At 33.5% G+C, this 23,034-nt stretch overlaps 1 protein-coding gene across 1 annotated transcript in view; it reads left to right on the top strand.

The window, feature by feature from the left end:
* The window catches only part of LOC111049110 (cytochrome P450 4C1), a 49,931-nt gene that overhangs the window by 5,629 nt on the left and 21,268 nt on the right, over positions 1 to 23,034 (top strand). Inside the window, exons 2-4 of the mRNA XM_039438531.1 lie at positions 12,442 to 12,655; positions 15,827 to 15,933; positions 21,590 to 21,680. Of these exons, the coding sequence (XP_039294465.1) occupies positions 12,442 to 12,655; positions 15,827 to 15,933; positions 21,590 to 21,680 (412 nt within the window). The remainder of the gene's footprint in view (positions 1 to 12,441; positions 12,656 to 15,826; positions 15,934 to 21,589; positions 21,681 to 23,034) is intronic.

Below are 23,034 nucleotides of genomic sequence, written 5' to 3'. Positions count from 1 at the left end.
CAGACCAATACCCAAAAATCATGTTTTTGGACTCAGGGGACCTTGAAACGTATAGAAAACTTGAAATTGGGGTACCTTAATTTTTTTTGGAAAGCAATACTTTCCTTACCTATGGTAGTAGGGCAAGGAAAGTAAAAATTCATATTGTTACCGTACTCTTGAATCTACTACGGTCTTTCTCGTTCATTAGAAATCTCTCGAAAGAAAAATATCTTAGTTATGTGTTATTAAAAACATGTTTTCTAATCAAATACCACTGTTAAAAATTGTCTTAATTTCTATCAAGTGGTTTATTAAATCAAATTCTAATTGACACTTTACTCAAGCAAAACCGTAAAAAAGATTCTCTATCATCCCACAAATTTCAATTTATTATTCGTTTTTGTCCAATTTTTCTGTTTCAAAATTTCTTCGCAGTCATCTTTTTCAATCGAATTAAAAACTTATATCAATTCCTCCATTATAATTATTTTTACATTCAAAAATAACCTAAATAATTATTATCGTCTACAGAAGCAATAAAAACAACTGTCGAAAAAGTTTCGACAAAATTCAAAAGCTGTTTCCCCATCAAATCTTCACAGATGTCAAGTTAATTCAAATTATTTGATTTAAACCTCCTGCTTTGGAGGTTTAAACTTTCCCAGAGTTTAAACTCAATACAGAGTTTAAACTCACACTGTGCAAACGGCCCTGAATTGAATAATAAGATGATGGAGAGATGATAACTCAGTTGAACAATCTGTAAAGAGTATCTCCTAGTATAGATTCTCCTCCATTATAGACTGCAATTTAATTAGAAAATTGGGCTTCAATATTCCAACCGATTTGATCTTAGTTAGATAAATCTGCAGTGACTAATTGACATGTCTTATAGAATCCTGCATTATAGACTACAATTTATTGAATCGGAATATTGGGCTACAATATTCTAACCAATAATTTGATCTCAGTTAAATTAATCTGCAGTGGCTAATTCACTTGTCGTGGGTCTGTATCAGTATAGATTAAACTCAGCAAAATAAAATTATCCTTAATACATTTTTCCAATCAATTTCGACACAGATTAATAAATCAACAGTGACGTATTCAATAGTCACTAGTCCAGTATCAACAACCTCGATAATCATTATTATCATTATAATTTTGTCGCATTATACAGCTCGAACGTTTTTGTTAAAAACACCAGACCTATAATAGATTAATTTCAAAAACAGATGGAAATTGCATTTATTCAAATGCTAATGAATCAATGATATCATTAATAAACAAAATTCAAATTAAATTCTGTGAACCTCAGCAAATTGAACGCTGTAATCTCAGCAAAATAAAACTTTACCAAATAAATTATTTCAATCAAATTGAGCACAAATGAAAATATTTCCAGTAACGTACTCAATTTTCATAGTCTAGTTCCATAAATCACGTTTAGACCAAACTACGATAAGCTACGTTTACACCAAAGTAATAAACAAAATGTTGATAACTTGATCCTTATAGATTCTACTAGATTGAACATTACTATTATTTTATCATACACATGATGAACATATGTGCTTGTCAAGTTCCGTTCAATCTAAAAGAATCTATAAGGATTAAGTTATCTCTCTCTCTCCTCTCTTCTTCTGCTATCTATCTATAAATATATGTCTTTACCTTACTTCTTCTCTGTTTTATTTTTTCTTTTTAATTTTGTTTAGTTTAAATGGTCGACTTTTTTTCCATTTATATTGAACTTATTCTCTCTATTCTTATTTCAATTAAACTTATTTTCTTATTTTAATTAAAATTATTTATATTGTACAATACGAATAGCATTTAATGATATAAATAATTAGTATTTTATTTTAAGATTTAGCATGTAATTCTGAAGTTTGTTTAATTTCTGTATAAGTTGTTTTTGTTTTCTTATTATTCTTTATTATTTTGTGTGGAGTGCGGTTTTGGGTAGTGTGCCTGTCGCATCCACACTGATTAACTACATTCACTACAATGTATCTTTTTTCCAATAAATTGAAATTATCTGTTAATAACATTGGTGTAAACGCAGCTTCAATTTACGAAAAATGATATAGTATTTCAACAAATTTCAGCACAAATAAAATTTAATTCAAGTGATGTATTCAATATTGGCATTGAACTAAGATCACATTATTGAAAGGATTAACCTGCATGCATGCATTTAGGTGGGTGCAAAAACGTGTCTATCTAGTGTGCATCTCACTTTAATGTGTCAGTATTAATTGAGTAATTGAGTGGGAAGCTATCTACACTTATTGCTGACAGTTTAAATTCGTTACGCACTTGGTTTCCTTATTCAAATTCCGTTTCAAATTGCGGAAATCCTCCAGTAGTCAAGTCTTTGAATCTCGGCCGACCACCTTTTTATATTGAAATTCTTAATTGCCTTGATCTCTTTATCTTCTTATTCTCTCTTTATCTTCTTCTCTATCTCTGTCTGGTTTTTCTCTCTTGTTATCTCGTGGTTTTCTCTGTCAGTGTGAGACTGGAAACTCTACATCCACCCATTATCTTATTACAATATTATCGCTTGTAGCATGTTTCAATTATTGGGGATTTAATTTGCATGCAGAAGTCTTCATTTACGAATACAGATGAAGTACATTATACATTATAAATGACCGAACGTAGTGAGGTCTATGTTTCAACTCGATCTGCTTTTGTCTGTCTGTATGTAACGCGATCACGGCCAACCGCGTTGATAGAGTTCGATGAGATTTGGCAGGAATATTCCTTTTTCAAATGCGCGTCGATGTATACTCAAGGTTTTTTGAAATTTTATAATAATATGAAAAGAAAAATAATTCCTCCATACTTTGATACCACTATAAATATAGTAGCGTTTTTTGCTTTTTCTCAGATCTATCGAGAACAAATAAACAGAAATTGCTCAAATTTAGTACAGAGCTAGGGTGTAGTAGAAGGGTAGGGCTAGGGCTGAGCTAGGTGTAGTAGGGTGTAGTATCAATGTTCTGGTAAAAGGAATTTGCAATAACACCAAAGATACGCCCAAAATCTTCGTTTTTTCAGCGGTTTTTTTTTGCTTTTTCTCAGATTTATCAAGAATAAATGAACAGAAAATGTACATATTTGGTACAGAGGTTTAGCTAGGGTCTAAAAATTTTGTGATGAGGTGACTTTAATATTTCATCAAAGATACGCCCAAAATCAGCGTTTTCCAACGTTTTTTCAGCTGTTCTGCGTTTTCTCAGTACTTTTACTTTCTGATGGAATGAAGCATGCTCAAATGAAAAATGCAGGCGAGCGAAGAGAGCCCGCTGATCTCATTTTTGGACGATCCAGCCGGGGGTCCAGGGGGCGGAGCCCCCTGGCTAGACATATATGGCGAGCGAAGCGAGCCTGACTGCTAGTCAGATTATAGAATTACAATCAATCAGGTGAAAACTTGATTATTCATTGCATACATTACACAGATGTCTGGCCGTGTCTATTTCTATAAGGTAGGGTTTCAATATTTCTTATGATGCTTGCCCATCAGTGTTAATATTCTCACATTTGAAAAACAAATTTAATCGGTGATTGAAAATAAAATAAAAAATGATTAAATGAACTGAATAATGCTGAAGAAATTATAATACTCTTGATTGAGAAAAATTAATTTTAAAATAGTTGAGAAATATTTTTATCAGATGGAAAGATTATCACGAAACTGGATAAATCATCATATGGGATACAAATTCAAACGTGAAATGAGTTAATTAACATAAGTGAGTTTTTTGATCTTGGAGAAAACAACAAACAGTTTTTACGAGTAAATTATAATTCAACTGAATCAACTAGAACAGGTAATATCAGATACTTGTGGATGAGAAAACTGCGTGAGGTCTACTGTTCACAGAACTACTAGTAGATAGAACTTAAAGAGACTCCCGACTCAAAAATTGCTAAAAATAATCTAGTCTTAATAGATACCACAGTGCTAGCATATGTGAACATTATAATGTGATCATATAACAACAAAAAGGTTTTAACGAGTAAATTATAATTGAACTGTGAATTGTGATTCAACTGAATCAACTAGAACAGGTAACATCAGATACTTGTGGATGAGAAAACAGCGTGAGGACTACTGTTCACAGAACTACTAGTAGATAGAACTTAAAGAGACTCCTGATTTATAATTTATAAATTATAAATTATAAATTTATGATCATACTATGATATTGAGTCGTCTACCAGACTCGGATCACATTATGACACGTCGTGACATGGTATAATACACTATATAGTGAGGTCCACATTATAATGGCAGTGGAGAAAGATAGGAGAACAACTTTGCCGAACCTCTGTTTTGTCAATGCCTTCTATAGACGGTACAGTAGCTGATACAGGTTTATAGATCTAATATTAACTGTTCATTCTCATTTAAGATAATATTCAATTATATGTTATTAAGCAAGAAATTATATTTTTAAATAATTTCATAAAGAATTTCCATAATTAAGATGAAATATTTTGTCAATTAATTATCAATTCTACTTTGTTAAAAGACGATCTGGCAACAGAGCAAAGCGAGAAAGAGATAGCGTAATCCGCTTTGTTGAATGATAGACAAGGATAGCAATACCATTGCCAATCAAACACTGCCATTATAACGAGGACGTCACTATAGTAATAATTACTGTTTTATCTGTGAGTTTCTATTGGTTGTTATGATGACGAAATTGCTGTTCTCCCATTGGTTAGCTCGTGATAGGCTAAATGGATTACTCAACTCCTATCGGTTGTCGTCATTACAACGGAATTGCTGCTCTCCCATTGGTTAGCTCATGATAGGCTGAATTTTCTGCTTCTCCATCCCTATTGGCTAATTCCATGATGATGGAATCAGTGCTTTTCATCATTTTTGGTTGAAAAAAGAAAATAAGCTAGGTGCAAGTTAATAAAATAAACAAATTAAGTGGATAAAGTTATGAGATAAAAGCATCCATATATCGCCAAATTCTACAGTTTAAAGTTTGATAAAACTGCAGAATTTGTCGATATCTAGGTGTTTTTATTCCATTTCAGTATTACAACATTGGCAGTATTACAACAGTTTGATCATAGAGTAAACATTCAAATGATATACTATGGTCTAAATAATTATATTAGGATAATAGTGTTTTGTACAATGAATGAAATTGATGAATAGATGTATGGAATCATACTGTACATAGTCTTGTTCTAGTAATCTTTAACCTACTCTGATCATTATTTCTGAGAACGAGGCTTATAAATCTGACTAGCAGGAACCCGTGCTTCGCAAGGATCTATTTTTAAACTTTATAATCTGAAAACTTGACGTAATGAAACTCAGTCTAATTTTTGGATAACGTTACTTGGATATATTTTTGTCAACAACAGCCCATTCTATTCTATGCATCCATATTTTGAAGAAAAAAACTGATATCTTGCAAAAAATCTCTATCTCTGTCTCAAAATCCAAAATTTCCTTCGGTTTTCCTCGCTAAAATGCCAGAGAACCTTCGTCACTTGTTTCATGTCTAAAACCGGTCAACAAGAATAATAATAATGTGAACCTGAAAAACGGCATTAAAAAGCGGTAGGTCTTCAACGTCATTCTTCTTTCCCTTCTCCTCCTCTTCCTTCGCCTACACCTTTTCCTTCTTCCTCTTTTTCTACACTTCCTTCCATCTTCTGTGTTGTCCTGTCATCCCTTCTTTCTGTTTCTCCTACACTCTTGACGTATGCTTCTCCTTCTTCCACTATTTATCTCCTCTTTCTTCATCGCATCACATCCTCTTTCTCTTTCTCCTACACTCTTGACGTATGCTTCTCCTTCTTCCACTATTTATCTCCTCTTTCTTCATCGCATCACATCCTCTTTCTCTTTCTCCTATACTCTTGACGTATGCTTCTCCTTCTTCCACTATTTATCTCCTCTTTCTTCATCGTATCACATCCTCTTTCTTAATCGCATCACATCCTCTTTCTCTTTCTCCTACACTCTTGACGTTTGCTTCTCCTCCTCTTACTATTCATCTCCTCATTCTCTCCCTCTTCCTCCACCGAAGTATCTCTTTATCAACATCATTTCTTTTGCTTTGTCTCTTCTTTTTTTATTATCTTCTTCTTCTCCTATCTCTCTCTGTCTCTCTCTCTCTCACTCGCTCTCTCTCCCTTCCTCTATCAATCTCTCTCTTCCTTTATCTCTCTCTCTCACTCTTCGATTGGCATTCAAAGCAAAACGGATCAGTTACTTATAAAGCTGCAACTTGACCTGACCACTCAAGTCTGTCCGGTTTCAGACCGTATATTATAGAACTTGTGTAAGGTCGACAATAATCAATAATTATTCCTTTTGAGGCTATCTTTAAACTTTCAAAATTCTTCATGCGAAATAGCTCAAAAATGCTTCCTATTTAACCTATGCTAAAATTAAATTGAACCACATAATTCAATAATTTGGATTATTTGAATTATATGAATAATATTAAAACTATATATTAGGATACTGTAGTAAGATGCACTCTGAATTTGAATTTGAACTGTACAGCCCTGCACACACACACACACACACACACACACACACACACACACACACACACACACACACACACACACACACACACACACACCACACACACACACACACACACACACACACACACACACACACACACACACACACACACGCACACATATCGATTTTTGTTCGTAGGATATTTTGATATCTGTTTGAAATCATCTATTCATTTATCTAATGGAAGTACGATTATTCATTAAAAAGTATTAAATCATCAAAATTTATTGATAAGTCTCAACTTATTAAAGTGTTTAATGGTCAATTTATTGAAAAAGTATTGACATTTCAAGGTTAGTTCTGTCCACAAGACAACACACTTTACCTACTATTCTCAATTGTAGTGAAAACAGTTACTCGACCAAGTAAGTAGAGTAGAGTTAGTATGCCAGTTACTCGACCACTAACTCTACTAAAACCAGGCATACGAGATATAACCAAAGAGAAACGATAGCGTAGATATCCCATGGTATAGGGCGTTTATGTCGCAACTTTTACTGTTATCCCAAGCCGATAGTTCACATAGTTCTTTCCTATGCAGCTGTGAGACGCTGGTAGTGCCGTTCATACACTCTCACCCCAACAAAACAGTAAAAATTGACCATAATCGACAGTAATCGGCTTGAGATAACAGTAAAGGTTGCGACATAAATTCCCTATACCATGGGATATCTACTTACGCTATTGTTTCTCTATGATAAAACGTACAAACTATCCTGAGTGTTGAGTTTGAATTGAAATAGAAACAGTTTCATATCACTTCATTAGAACTGAGTTTTAGTAGAGAAGTAACTTGCTATGTGTATACGCACCAACATGAACTTGTAAGCTGGTTATAGTTAAACAGTTCCTGACGGCCTTCACTGCTACTGGCTAAGTCATCATATATAACTGGAATCGAATATATTTATATATATATATACCTCGCTGATAATGATATGTACGTTAAATCAATATCAATATACACAGGTATATTAAATCCTCTACTGGGATGGTAATCTCCATATATCGTATATCTACAAACATACTGAGCTACTAATAAATGAATGAATATTTACGCACTAGCCGTCAGGCTCGCTTCGCTCGCCATATCCGTCTAGCCAGGGCTCCGCCCCCTGGACCCCCGACTGGATCGTCCAAGAATGAGATCAGCAGTCTCGCTCCGCTCGCCTGCATTTTTCATTCCAGCATTTTTATCATATATGTTAGGACGATCCAGTCGGGGGTCCAGACTAAACGTCTGGCTAAGTCTGGATATGGCGAGCAAAGCGAACCTGACGGCTAGTAATATAATATTCCCAGGATTGAAGTAGCAGTGCCCAATCAATTTTTCCGCGATAAATGCATTTAATTCTTCAACTTGGTGCCAACCTAACAAAGTCAACTCAACTTAATGCCAACCTGACAAAATTATTAATTTAGTTGCCAGTTAACAACTGTTTCGAAGAAGTACTCTATCTAGATTATAGTTCTATAGTAACATATGATATGGAAATTTCAATTATAATTAAGAGATTGAGAGAAGAAGAATATACATGCTAAAAGACGAACTTTAAACCCTTAAAAACAACCCTTAGAGCTAAAATATTGCCAAAAGATTTCTTAGTGCGCCTCTAAAGAGCCAACTGAACATACCTACCAAATTTGAACGTTTTTGGTCCGGTAGATTTTCAGTACTGCGAGTGAGTGAGTGAGTGAGTCAGTCAGTCAGTGAGTGAGTGCCATTTCGCTTATATATATATATATATATATATATATATATATCTATATATATATATATATATATATATATATATATATCTACAAACATACTGAGCTAATAATAAATGAATGAATATTTACGCATTATAAACAGGTGATAGATTCAGTATTGCTGGGCCAGTTATTTACTGTTATTGCCAGGACTACTACTGTAGTCAACTTATATTATTATGAAGATACTGAGCCAACCATAGCAATCATTATTGATTCAGCTTGTTGATTCCTCTTATTCAATAATTCATGTTCAGTTCTAGTTGATTAAAGCCTACATTTCTGGAAAGGACTCTATTACAGCCATAAAATAAAACGATCTTAATTTTTATAAGGGCCGGTTTTGGAGCTCGGGATTCAGCTAACTTCTAGCATAGAGAAACAATAGCATACGTAGATATCCCATGGTATAGGGCGTTTATGTCGCAACTTTTACTGTTATCTCATTACTGTCGATTATTGTCGATTTTTACTGTTTTGACCGGCTAAGAGTGTATGAACGACACAATGTGAGAGACTACCAGCGTCATAAAGCTTCACGGGAAAGAACTACGTGGACTATAGGCTTGAGATAACAGTAAAAGTTGCGAAATAAACGCCCTATACCATGGGATATCTACTAATGCTATTGTTTCTCTATGCTTCTAGACTTTGAACAACTGAAGTCAGGAAATTGGCTTTCCAAAACGGGGCATAGTCGTAATCCACGTTTGAATTAAATTTCGAAAAACTAGGAAATTGAACACAAAATGAAATAAAGAGAAAATAGTGTAAAGATTCAGATATTTTGAGTTATTTGGGAATCTTTCATTTCGACTAGGGAAAACGTTTCCAATTATAGAAATGAGAAAATGAAGATTATCTTAAAAGCTGCGACTACGCCCCGTTTCCGAAAGCCAATTTTCTGACTCCAGGTATTTGAAGACTAGAACTTCTAGAAATCCCGAGCTCGGAAACCGGCCCTGAATAGATGAATATTTTTACGCATCATAAACCGGTAATGGATTCATAGCTGGACCAGCAGTCACCTAATATATCTATATATATAAAAGCGAAATGGCACTCACTCACTGACTGACTGACTGACTGACTCACTCACTCACTCACTCACTCACTCACTCGCAGAACTAAAAATCTACCGGACCGAAAACGTTCAAATTTGGTAGGTGTGTTCAGTTGGCCCTTTAGAGGCACACTAAGAAATCTCTTGGCAATATTTCAACTCTAAGGACTATTTTTAAGGGTTTAAAGTTCGTCTTTTAGCATGTATATTCTTCTTCTCCCAATCTCTTAATTATAATAAATTGGAATTTCCATATCATATGTTACTATATAACTATAATCTAGATAGAGTACCTCTTCGAAACAGTTGTTAACTGGCAACTAAAATGATAATTTTGTCAGGTTGGCATTAAGTTGAGTTGACTTTGTTAGGTTGGCACAAAGTTGAAGATTTAAATGCATTTATCGCGGAAAAATTGATTGGGCACTGCTTCTTCAATCCTGGGAATATTAACTTATATTACTAGCCGTCAGGCTCGCTTCGCTCGCCATATCCGTTTAGCCAGACGTTTAGTCTGGACCCCCGACTGGATTGTCCTAACATATGATGAAAATGCTCAAATGAAAAATGCAGGCGAGCGAAGCGAGCCTGCTGATTTCATCCCTGGACGATCCAGTCGGGGGTCCAGGGGGCGGAGCCCCCTGGCTAGATGGATATGGCGAGCGAAGCGAGCTTGACGGCTAGTATTATAATATAAGATTTAATAAGTTAGCGGTCACCTTATAATATATCTTATGACTTTACTCAGCCATACAATGAAACAATCTTAATTATAAACGTTTTGACTGAGATGAGCAGCAAAATCGGCGTTTCACGCATAGTGAAGTCCATGTTATAATGACAGTGGAGAAGTAGAACAACGGATAAGGTGGAGAAGTAGGAGGTGGAGGAAGAGGAGGAGGTGGAGGAAGAGGAAGAGTAGGAGGAGGTGAAGGAGGAGGAGGAGGATAACTATGGATGATAAACAATCATAGATGTCCGAATTATAGATGCTCCACTGGGTTCTCCAATAATTCATTATTTAAGAATAATTTGGGATTTAGTCAATCTTGAAGAATATATCCTCATAGAAGGATGAGGATTAGTAAAAGGAGGAGGAGAGGGAGGTGAGTAGGAGGAGCAGGTGAGGAGGAAGAGGAGGAGGAGGACGACGACGAGGAAAAGGACGAGAACCAGGCAGAGGAGAGGCTAAATATTATGTAGGGTGATGTAGGCCTATTTAATTTCACTGTATATACAAATAATTCATTTCTTCCAAATTTAACCACTCTTGAAAGATATATCCTATAAAGAAGAAGGAGGATTAGTAGGGGGAGGAGGAGGAGATGGATGACAGTATGAGAAGCAGATGAGGTGGAAAATGATGAAGAGGAGGAGTAGTAGGGGGAGAATAGAAGGAGCAGGTGAGGAGGAGGAGGAGGAGGAGGAGAAGAAGGAGGAGATGGAAGAGGAGGATGAGGAGGAGGTGGAGTAGGGGGAGAGTAGAAGGAGCAGGTGAGGAGGAGGAGGAATTTGAGAAGGAGAAGGAGGTGGGAGAGAACGAGGAGTAGGATGAGAACCAGACGGAGTAGAAGCTAATTATGGAGGGTGATGTAGTAGGCCTATCTGATTTCACTGTATTCTTTATTGATCCAATACAATAAGTACATCATCAAAATAATAGGGAGAGAAAAAATAAGGTAACCTTGTGCTATTCCTCTCCCAATTGGTAGAGAGTTAGTGGGGAGGATATTTTTAATATTCTTTCCGAAGAATGGACATTGATATGTCCAAAGCTCCGCCAATTTATGTAGATGCATAACAATGTGATTATTATCTATAGTTATTATATTACAAACTGCTTTTTCATATCATATACAGTTCAATAATTATTTTCTTAGTCTATATTATGTAAATTCATCTATAATTTTGCCGTATTGTAAGCTATTGTATATAAGTGTATAAGCCAGTATATATTGTAATCTACATAAATAAAGTACTCAATCAATCAAAAATTTAGATACGGTTACACATAGTCCGAAATAGGTTGTCTTGTAGTTGTTCACTTCACAAAATTTACAGTTTAGAAAGGGTATTCGTTCAATATAAAATATTATCAGTTTTTTTTTAATATTCGTTTAGAGAGTCGAGGAATTAGAAATATTTATTCAGTGAGTTGAGGAATTGGAAATAATTGTCCAGAGAGTCAAGAAATTAAGATCTAGATTTATCTATAAGATTTTATCCACAATAATAGAAAATGTTAGAAATCTCGCTAAAAACTAAAAAAATTACTAAAATTACATAGTCTCCACAAAAATAAAACAATCCACAGAAAAACCATCACAGAACAATGGAAAATGATGTAAATATTGATACTCTTTATTGATTCATAGAAGTACATTATCAAAAATGTTAGGGAGAGAAAAAATAAGGTAGCCTTGTGCTATTCCTCTCCCCAAATTTGGTAGAGAGTTAGTGGGGAGGATATTTTTAATATTCTTCCCGAAGAATGGACATTGATATGTCCAAAGCTCCGCCAATTCATGTAGATGCATAACAATATAATTATCTATAGTTATTATATTACAAATTACTTTTTCATATCATATACAGTTCAATAATTATTTTCTTAGTCTATATTATGTAAATTCATCTATAAGTTTGCTGTATTGTAAGCTATTGTATATAAGTGTATAAGCCAGTATATATTGTAATCTACATAAATAAAGTACTCAATCAATCAATCAATCAATCAAATTTAGATTAGGTTACATGTAGTCCGAAATAGGTTAAGTCTTGTAGTTGTTCACTTCACAAAATTTCCAGTTTAGAAAGTATTCATTTGATATAAAATATCATCGTTTTTTAAAATATTCGTTTAGATAGTCGAGACAGGAATATTTGTTCAGAGAGTCAAGAAATTAAGAATATCTGTAATTGTCCACTTCACAAAATTTTCATTCCTTAATATTATTTTCACAAAGTTGATTTTTGAATTTTAGATGCTTCAAAACTTGTAATTTACCAATTTATTTCTTCAAAATTTAACCAAATTTTATTTATTTTTTTCTCGCAGGATGGAGCCGGAAGCACACTGTTACCACCCTCCAAATTAGCACCGACTAGCACGTTCAGCGCGCTGCTCTCCACAGCAGTGGGACTCCTGTTCGTATCTCTGCTGCTCTACAAATGGCGCCGAAGAAGGCTGGAGAAGTTGGCAGCACTGATGCCTGGACCTCCCGCCCTCCCGCTCATTGGCAACGGGCTCGAGTTTATTGGCAGCACTGAGGGTAAGTCACAAATTAAATTATCATGGAAATATATAATTGATTGATTGGTTAACTAGACTGTTGATATCCCTTACAGAAAGGGAAGGGATACTGTCATGCAACGCTTCCAGTACCAGAAAAAGGTATCCAGAGAATAACAAGATCACCAGACTAAAATGTTACAAAATCATAGCCGCACCAACACTTCTATATGGATGTGAAACATGGGTGCTTAAAAAGCTAGATGAGAACAGACAGCAGGCATCAGAGATGCGATTTCTCCGTGGAACCAGCGGTTGCAGTAGAGAAGATAGTTTGAGAAACACTAAGATAAGGAAGCAGCTCAACGTCTTCTCTATAAACGAAAATATATCTTAGAGTAGATTGAAATGTTACAAGCATGTGAATAGAGTGAAGAAGGAGAGATGGTTAAGAAGAAGAAAAAAAAGAAGAGAAGGAAGAAGAAGGAGAAGAAGAAGAAGAAAGGAAGAGGAAGAGGAAGAAGAAGAAGAAGAAGAAAAAGAAAAAATAAAACTCCTCATAAAATAAAATTCTTGAGAATAAATGCCATAACAATTCAATAAGAGTAATGAATGCATCCAAAAAGGATTGCTGTAGCATACTATATATATATATATATATATATATATATATATATATATATATATATATATATAAAAGCGAAATGGCACTCACTGACTGACTGACTGACTGACTCACTCACTCACTAGAAATCTACCGGACCAAAAACGTTCAAATTTGGTAGGTATGTTCAGTTGGCCCTTTAGAGGCGCACTTTTGGCAATATTTTAACTCCAAGGGTTGTTTTTAAGGGTTTAAAGTTCGTCTTTTAGCATGTATATTCTTCTTCTCCCAATCTCTTAATTATAATTGAAATTTCCATATCATATGTTACTATAGAACTATAATCTAGATAGAGTACCTCTTCGAAACAGTTGTTAACTGGCAACTAAATTAATAATTTTGTCAGGTTGGTATTAATTTGAGTGTACTTTGTTAGGTTGGCACCAAGTTGAAGATTTAAATGCATTTATCGCGGAAAAATTGATTGGGCACTGCTACTTCAATCCTGGGAATATTATATTACTAGCCGTCAGGCTCGCTTCGCTCGCCATATCCGTTTAGCCAGACGTTTTAGTCTGGACCCCCGACTGGATTGTTCTAACATATGATAAAAATACTCAAATGAAAAATGCAGGCGAGCGAAGCGAGCCTGCTGATCTCATCCTTGGACGATCTAGCCGGGGGTCCAGGGGGCGGAGCCCCCTGGCTAGACGGATATGGCGAGCGAAGCGAGCCTGACGGCTAGTCTATAATAAAGGAGAGAATAGGCTTATACACGTGAGGGATAGGAAATTCACGAATAACGTTGCATCATCATGACTGAACTACTGGACTGATTGACATAAAATTTTGCTTACAGATTCTTAATCAAACCGAGGATGCTTATAGTCTTATTTTAAATTCTTCAAGATTCCAGTAGGTCATGTTTTCAGTGTGTCCAGTTTTCAATTGGATCCTCGCGGAGCACGGGTCACCTGCTAGACATTAATATTATCCAGCAATGATCTCCAGAGTTCAGTTCCCTCATCAACCACAGATTCAAGACCCTTTATTCAGCTCCAAATTCATTTATTGTTTATTCAAATTCATGTTTCAACCATCAAATTCGAGTATTCAAAAAAACTAACTCAATCAAATAAAACTCACTCCAACCAGAGAGAGGATATAATCTAGACAGAGAAGAGAAGATATCTCATCTTTTTTATATCTTATCTCTGCTTCAATAATTGACTTTAGACATCAAAAGGCTTCCTATAAGAATAAAATGCTGTCATTATAAGTGAATGTCACTGTATATAACAACATTTGAAGAGCAATTCAATCAATGACAAGTCTCAACAGTTGTCGGAAATATCACAATACATGCAAATGATCTGGCAAGGAATTGGAATAAAAAGATCATCAATCAAACAAATAATTAATACCACACCCTGTATTCTCTCACAAGCTCAATCATAAACAATATCTCTTCCTGTTGACCTGTCTACACATGCAACTGATTCCAGTGAGGGCCACGTTATAATGGCAGTGGAGAAAGATAGAAGATCTATCTTCAAGTTGTAGGCCTAAATGTAGAAGCTTTAAGTTGTAAGTCTAAATCACAGATCCAAGCCTACAATAAAATTCTTGTCAATCGTTGTTTAAAGTTGCACTATCTTTAAAAGCAGTACTTGAAACACAATATTTTGATGTTACAGTAGACCTATCTTCAAAAACAATCTTTCGAACTTAGAATCATCATTAGGCCTATTATCTTTGAAAATGATGTTTTAAACATAGCATGTTGAAAGTGAAAACAAGGATTTTCCCATTAGTGTAAGAATGGGACAATAGCTGTCTTGAAATGGATTATTCCATGTGCATAAATGCCTTCCATTACGTAATCACAATCACATTGTTGAGTGATTACTTCTCTCTTTTTTCTTTTTCCTTTTTTTCTTCTTTCTTCTTTCTTTTTCCTTTTTATTCTCTCTTCTTTCTATTATCTTCTTCTTTCTCATTCATCCTTCATCTGAATACAAATGAAAACTACGAATAGTACTACAGTACTAATTCTGAAAAACTTTTGAAAAATCGTCTTCTTCTTCTTCTCCGCCTTCTTCTTTCTCAAACTCTTCTCCTCCTTGTTTCTCTCCACATTTTTCTTGTCTTACATCTACAGCATCCTTACTGGTTTCTTCTCCGTGCACCTTCATCATCGTCTTCTTCTTCTTCTTCTTCTTCTTCTTCTTCTTCTTCTTCTTCTTCTTCTTCTTCTTCTTCTTCTTCTTCTTCTTCATCTTCTTCTTCTTCTTCTTCTTCTTCTTCTTCTTCTTCTTCTTCTTCTTCTTCTTCTTCTTCTTCTTCTTCTTCTTCTTCTTCTCCAGCCTTCTTTTTTTTTTCTTCTTCTTCTTCTCCATCTTCCTCAGTCAACGTATATAAATAGTAGAGTACAGTATCTTACCATCATTGAAAATTTGATAGGTTAATAACCTTTCAAGATGTTTTAGAGCTCTTTATGATTTTTTGACCTTTCAAAATGCTTTACCTTTTAAACTCTTCTGACCTTGAAATGTTCCTCGAGTCTATGATTTGCAATCTGCTATTTTATTCTCGAATTTGTTTCAGATGTGATGGGAAAAATCATTTCAATTTCTTCGTCATACGAGTCTCCGTTTCGTGTGTGGATCGGTCCATTACTTATAGTGGTGCTCAAAAATCCTGAGGATATACAGGTGGGTTATCAGTTTCTTCAACTATAAATATTATTAGGCTATATAATAAAAGTAATATTGATATTATTTCATTCATTTATAAAATCACTTCATTTATATGGGCTACAAATCAAATCAAATTCAAATTTTTCAAATTTTATTCACAATTTCAAAAAAAAACAATTTAGGGTCCTGCCAAACCTGTAGGTTTTTCGGCGGGTGCCCAATCACAAAAACAATATTAAGAACATAATTAGGTAAGTTTACTAGGAATTTTTATGACATTCGAAGTTCGAAATAAATAAAGAAAAAGACAATATGTAATGTAATAAAGACAAGAAAGTATAAACTAAAAAATAACTTTACAAAGTTTGTTGAATAAGAAAAATCAACTGAAAAGTATGAAAAACAAGAAGAAAAATAGAAAGAAGGATTGTTTCACACTATCTTGATAAAACATTTCATCGCTGAGGCAGGCTGCAGTGTCAACAATGAGAAAAATAGAATTTCAGCCAGCCAGAACTTAGAAATAATATAAAAACTTGCTGGTAATTGTGTAGCCAAATAATAGTAACAATAATAATAATAATATTATAGATAATCTAAGTATATAATAATTATAAGTTTAGTGTGTTCGCATTAATATTAAGATACATCATTATGTCCTTTTAGTGTAGTCTCGAATATTTTGGGGAAGTCTATTGAATAAGTAGGGAAGAACATAGTGGAGGGATCTTTTGCCGTATACATTATTGAATCTGGGGACTAGGAATATTAATGGAAATCTCAAGTTGTAAGGTGCGGCAGGAGCAAGAAATCTATACTGAAAATTACATTTAAAAAGTGTTATAAGTTTGTAAAAGTAAAAATTTCTGGGTGATAGGGTATGGTAAAATATATAGATGTTTTGTAGGTTGTTAGGATCAATATTAAAGACAGGGATTCTGGTTGTTATACAGTTTAATGTTCTCAGTTGGATTCGCTCTATTCTTTTTAAAAGATAATTTGCTGCACTTCCCCATGTTTCAATTCCATATCTAACAATAGGTTCCATCAGTGACTTTACATTATTCAAATTAATAAAAACAATATAGGACTTGTAGTAACCTTTTATTGAAACACTTTAAAGACTTTAACAACTAGTTTCAACCTACTTTGGTCATTTTCAAGTTTTTTAATTATTATGTATTTATTTACGTCATAGATAAATTGAAAAATATAGAGGCTTACAGCTTTATGCCAAAACAAGCCTCATTGAAAATCAATTGTTTACACAAACAGAAGCTAAATTAATAAGAAAGGAAGAAATTAAAAAATAGCTATAAATTATAGGCAAGTAGTCTATTATTAAGTTCGGTAAATTTGATCAAATATATCTAAGACCATACATTTATCCTATTATATTGAGCGAGCAATTTCTGTATATCTGTTTATATTTTTATATCTGGTTATTTAATATGTTTATCGGATCTCAAAAACGGCTCTAACGATTTTCACGAAATTTGTAACATAGTATGAAATAAAAGTCATAGTATATAATAGTTTATAATATAAAAATTCGATTGCACTGGGTCTCATCCTTTTGAGAAAACTCGCTGAACGACATTAAAAGGATAATAATTCATCCTTGGCTGAAACAGCTGAGACTTTTGTCGTCTGTGGATAGTAAAAAGTGAGCGAGTGATTCTGTGGAAAATCAAAATTTCGCATCCCCGAAATTCATAAGCTGACGTATAACCAGTTGTGAAAATATGAACACGATCATTTTAGAGAATTGTGTTCTGTTTATCAATAAATAAAAATAACGAGCGAAGCTCGGTGCCCCGACATTGATCATTATCAAAAACAATATGAAAACATGAAGTACTTTTTTATTAAATGATAATGACTTATATCCCAACACATATCATTTATTGTGGGGTGTATATTTATCTATTCATTGAATTATCTTTGCCTATTAAGAAATTATTCAATGCATGAAACTTCATTGTTTTAATTGTATCAAATGTTATAGTATTCAAATTTGTTTTGTACGGTAATTGCTTCTGATGAATAAACTTTGATTTTATTTGATTTATTTTAAACAACTAGTTTAGGTCTTTGGCCATTTTTAAGTTGAAAATGTTTTTTATATTGTTTTAAATATTTTTTTAAAAAAGGATCCCATACGAGGTGAAGTGATTTATGATAATAATATAGTATGACTATATAATGAGGCCCTGTGGAACACATTGGACCAAATGCCTACTCTGATTAAACATTATTCAAAATCTGGATGAATCCAATTTGAAAGGTCCAAAGCCATGAGAACTAACGGTAGATTCATACACTTTCGGAGACATAAGCTGCGTTCACACCAAAGTTATCAACAAAATGTTAATAACTTAATCCTTATAGATTCTATTAGATTGAACGGAACTCGACAAACACGTATGTTCATCATGTGTGTGATAAGTTATGTTCAATCTAATAGAATCTATAAGGATTAAGTTATTAACATTATTTTGTTAATAACTTTGGTGTAAACGCAGCTATAGTTTATCATGCTTTTCATATGTTGAGTTGTTTCTATGGTGTTTCATGCTTCAGAATTCTCTAGCTCTATATGCTCGTTTGGTCCAGCATCAGCCTAAGGAATTTACAAATACTTTTTGTGTAGTTGAGAAGTTTATATTGTGGTAATTATTCATATTGAATGAAAAAGACTAAGAAATTGACAAAAACCACAGATTTCAGAAAAAAAATCTCTGGTTTTTGACAATTTCTTAGTCTTTTTCATTCAATTTACAAATACATAATCATTATATATATTCATAAGAATATTTATTCATTCAGAAGCATACAACTTCCAGAAACGTACCACAGGTTCCAAAACGGTTCCAATTGTAACTAAGCAATTTGTAGATATAATAATGATAATCTCAATATGAATGTTCACGATCTCACTAATAGAATATACAAAAATACAATAGTTTTTGGCGTGACTGGAAAAAGAAGCCTTGAGCTCCAGCCACGAGTTCTGAAAATAAGAAATACATTTTTTCTAATCTAATAGCAGCAGTACAAATGAAACAATTCTTTTGATGGATGATAATCTATGGATGTTGAATTTTATCAATAGTCCAAGTAGCCTACTTGATAAACAAAGTATAAATGCAGAGAAAAATAATAATAATTGTCAAGTTTTTTTAATTTCTACACAGCAATAATAAATAATTAATATTGCCAAAATTGGTGATTCAGCTAACAATCCAAATGTTCTAGATTATATTTCACTTTGTTCCACATTTCCTATTCTATTATAATAATTATTAAATCTAATTGACCGAGCGAAGTGAGGTCTAAGATTCGAGTTGACGGTTTGGCATTTCTCTTAATGTTTATATGTTGCGCATTCACGGCGAAACGCGGTAATAGATTTTCATGAAATTTGACAGGTATGTCCCTTTTTTAATCCAAATTTTTGGAAATGTTGCATTTCAAGGATAATATAAAAGGAAAAAGGACCCTCCTTCATCCGCCAATATTACAGTAAAAATTAGACTATAGAATTATTCATCATAAATCAGCTGACAAGTGATTACACAGATGTGTGGAGATGCCAGTCTATTGCTGTATTTCTATAAGGTCTATAGTTTCAATCAGGTACTTATTTGTGGATGAGAATATTGCGTGAGTTCTACTGTTCACAGAACTACTAGTAAGTTTCAATAGGTATTGTAAATTAATATAAAAATGTTTTTGAAAGCTTCTGTCAACCGGATTGAACCAAAACATGACATTGACAAAATTGATGGTCACCCAAGTCCACTAACTCAGATAAGTGACTTTAATCTCCGGTTTTCGACCCGTAATCCACAGTCAGCGCATGACTAATCGCCGATCAAGTGTCACGGTCAAATCTGACCGTTGTTAGGCAAATCGGCCGTCAACTACTGTCGACTACTGTGTAACAGTTTTTGATAGAAAACAGTTTGACCGTTGCAGATTGGATGTGACGAAATCGCTATGCTGATATAGGCCTACTGAGAAATTTTGCAATGTATTCTGTTGGAGATTCAGTTTGAAATTTCAGAATTGATTATGAATATAACATTATTTATGCTTCCCATTCAATGCTGGGAATTGGATCTATATAGTGAGGTCCACGTTATAATGGCAGTGGAGAAAGATCCAGAACAACGTTGCCGAGCCTCTGTCTTGTCAATGCCTTCTATAGACGGGAGCTGATACAGGTTTATTGATGAAATATTAACTGTTCATTCTCGCTTAAAATAATCAATTATATTCTATAAAGCAAGATATTATATCTTTCTATAATGAATTTTGATAATTAATATGAAATATTTTGTTAATTAATTATCAAATTGAATGAAAAAGACTAAGAAATTGTCAAAACCCACAGATTTATTGATACTTAGAAAGACCGGTTTCGGTTATTACACCATTGTCAATCTCTGATAAACTAAAACTAAATACAAGAGCTGTATGAAACTAAAGCAGCTGTATGAATTCTGCTGCTCTTGTATTTAGTTTTAGTTTATCAGAGATTGACAATGGTGTAATAACCGAAACCGGTCTTTCTAAATAAGTATCAATAAATCTGTGGTTTTTGTCAATTTCTTAGTCTTTTACATTCAATATGAATGATTACCACAATATCAACTTTTGAACTACACAAAAAAGTAATTATTAAACTCTATATTCTTAAAAGATGATCCTGCAACAGAGGAAGAGATAGCGCTATCCGCTTTGTTGAATGATAGACAAGGATAGCAATACCATTGCTAATCAAACACTGCCATTATAACGTGGACTTCACTATAGTAGACTGCATGTTTGTTGCATTTTCACTGTGGGAATTGTAAGACAATGAATTTGAGAATTGAGAAATATGGAAACACTGGGATTTTGTCGAAAATATTACTAATTTTTCACAAAAATATCACACTGAAGATAACACCATTGGTGTTGAAACATATATTTGTAAAATTTTACAATAAATATGTGACATTTTTGATAGAATCCTAGTGCTTCCATAATGGATAGATATGGCATCACAACATTAAAATCCTAGTGTTTTCATAATGGATATATATCACAGCATCTCACCAGCAACACAAATATCTGAATTAAGAAATATTACAGCAACAGTATATATGATATGAACAGAAATATTATGAATGAGTGAACTGTGAACGGAACTGGAAAGGCGAATATTATTAGAGGCTATTGAAAAAAAAAACATTTTTTTAGGAAACTTTCATTGGCTAAAGCGGTGGAGCTTGTGAACAGAGTACATGTTTTACTTCCTAATTTGATGAATTGAATAAATACTTACCGTAGGCTACTAATTAATATTTTATTTACCGTACTATTTATTTTTTTTTTTATTTCACCGTACTATTCACTTTCCTTGCACTTCTACCATAGGTAAGGAAAGTATTGCTTTCCAAAAAAATTAAGGTACCCTAATTTCAAGTTTTCTAGACGTTTCAAGGTCCCCTGAGTCGAAAAACAAGTTTTTTTTTGTTCACTATTGAACCGGTGTTTGACTATCAAATATTTGATTTCATTAGGTGTTGACTTATGACTTTACTGATGAATGGATCATGTTTTCATAAAATATGATATTATATTTTCTAGATAATTAATAATGCCGGTTGGTTTGTTCCAGATAGTGCTCAATAGCTCCAAGACTCTGGGGAAGGATCCGCTCTACAGGTTCTTCAGAAATACTGTCGGCACTGGTCTATTCTCTGCACCAGGTAAATAATGGAATTCAATTTTTAATTCAAGAATTCAATCATTATTTTCATGCACACAAAATATGATTTTGGAATTCAAATAGGATTCATTTCGAGCTTCAAATCTGCTCACAATATTCTGGACATTATAAGGTTTTTCTAGCACTAGTAACCTCTCATTTAAAAAATAGGCTACTCTAAAGCTGCGTTTACACCAAAGTTATTAACAAAATCTTAATAACTTAATCCTTATAGATTCTATTAGATAACATAACTTATCATATACATGATGAACATATGTGTTTGTCAAGTTCCGTTCAATCTAATAGAATCTTTAAGGATTAAGTTATTAAAATTCTCTTAATAACTTTGGTGTAAACCCAGCTTAGCCTTATTACCCACAACGACTCAACCTCTTGAAAAAACACAGGTTTATTTTGTCACATGCACATTTATTAGACTAGACATTGATACTGGACTTTAGTTTCATGTTGAAACCAATAAAATATCTACAGCTGAAGATTTAGAAACTGTTGTCCTGTATCAATGTCTAATAAATATGTGGTTGTGACAAAATAGAACTGTGTTTTTTCAATTATATGAGAAAATTCCACAATATAAATTCTCATTCAACTAACTTAATATCTTAAGTGTAAAACTGTAGACATTTTATTCATCTATTGACACTCTAGAAGCTAAAGAATAGGATTTGCTCTATTTGAAGAATCCTTTCTGTGGAGTCTATTTTTAGCAAAAGACTTCGTGGATTTGTAAGTGAATGTATTATCCTGAATACAGTATCGAGATTCTACTCCAACTCCGAAAGGAAAGCCAAAAAATCACAGAAACAATAGAAACTTCAGTACAGGGTTGTGATCACTATAACATAAAATTTAATCGTTATGTGTAGCCTTTTCTTCATTTATTTATTGAAATATATATTTAATTAATTTTTGCTAATAAACTATTGGGAATGATAGTAGAAATGAATGCATATAATAACCCTTACTACTTACTACTACCCGTATTTCACTGTATTGCATTTTCAAAAAGTTGGATATTTTTTAGAACAAAATATTCTGTCACGTTTGCTCACGGCGTTTTTCAAAATACCGTCCACCTCTAATTACTATTGACTAATGACTATTATCCTAGCTTGCAGAGAGTGATAGTATCATAGAGGAAATTTATACTATAATAAAGGAAAGAACTGCGGCTTATATACACGTACGGGATAGGAGAATTATGTTTGACGCATCATCACGTCTAAACTACTGGACTGATCATTAACTTGAAATTTTACATCTTAATCAACCAAGGATAGGAATTATAGGCCTATTTTTAATTCTTCAAGATTTCATTACATCAAGTTTTC

Source organism: Nilaparvata lugens, chromosome 11 (genome assembly GCF_014356525.2).
Source record: "Nilaparvata lugens isolate BPH chromosome 11, ASM1435652v1, whole genome shotgun sequence".
In the NCBI taxonomy this organism is placed as follows: Eukaryota; Metazoa; Arthropoda; class Insecta; order Hemiptera; family Delphacidae; genus Nilaparvata; species Nilaparvata lugens.
The sequence above is the reverse complement of the archived record's forward strand: the minus strand, read 5'-3'. Positions and strand labels throughout refer to the sequence as shown.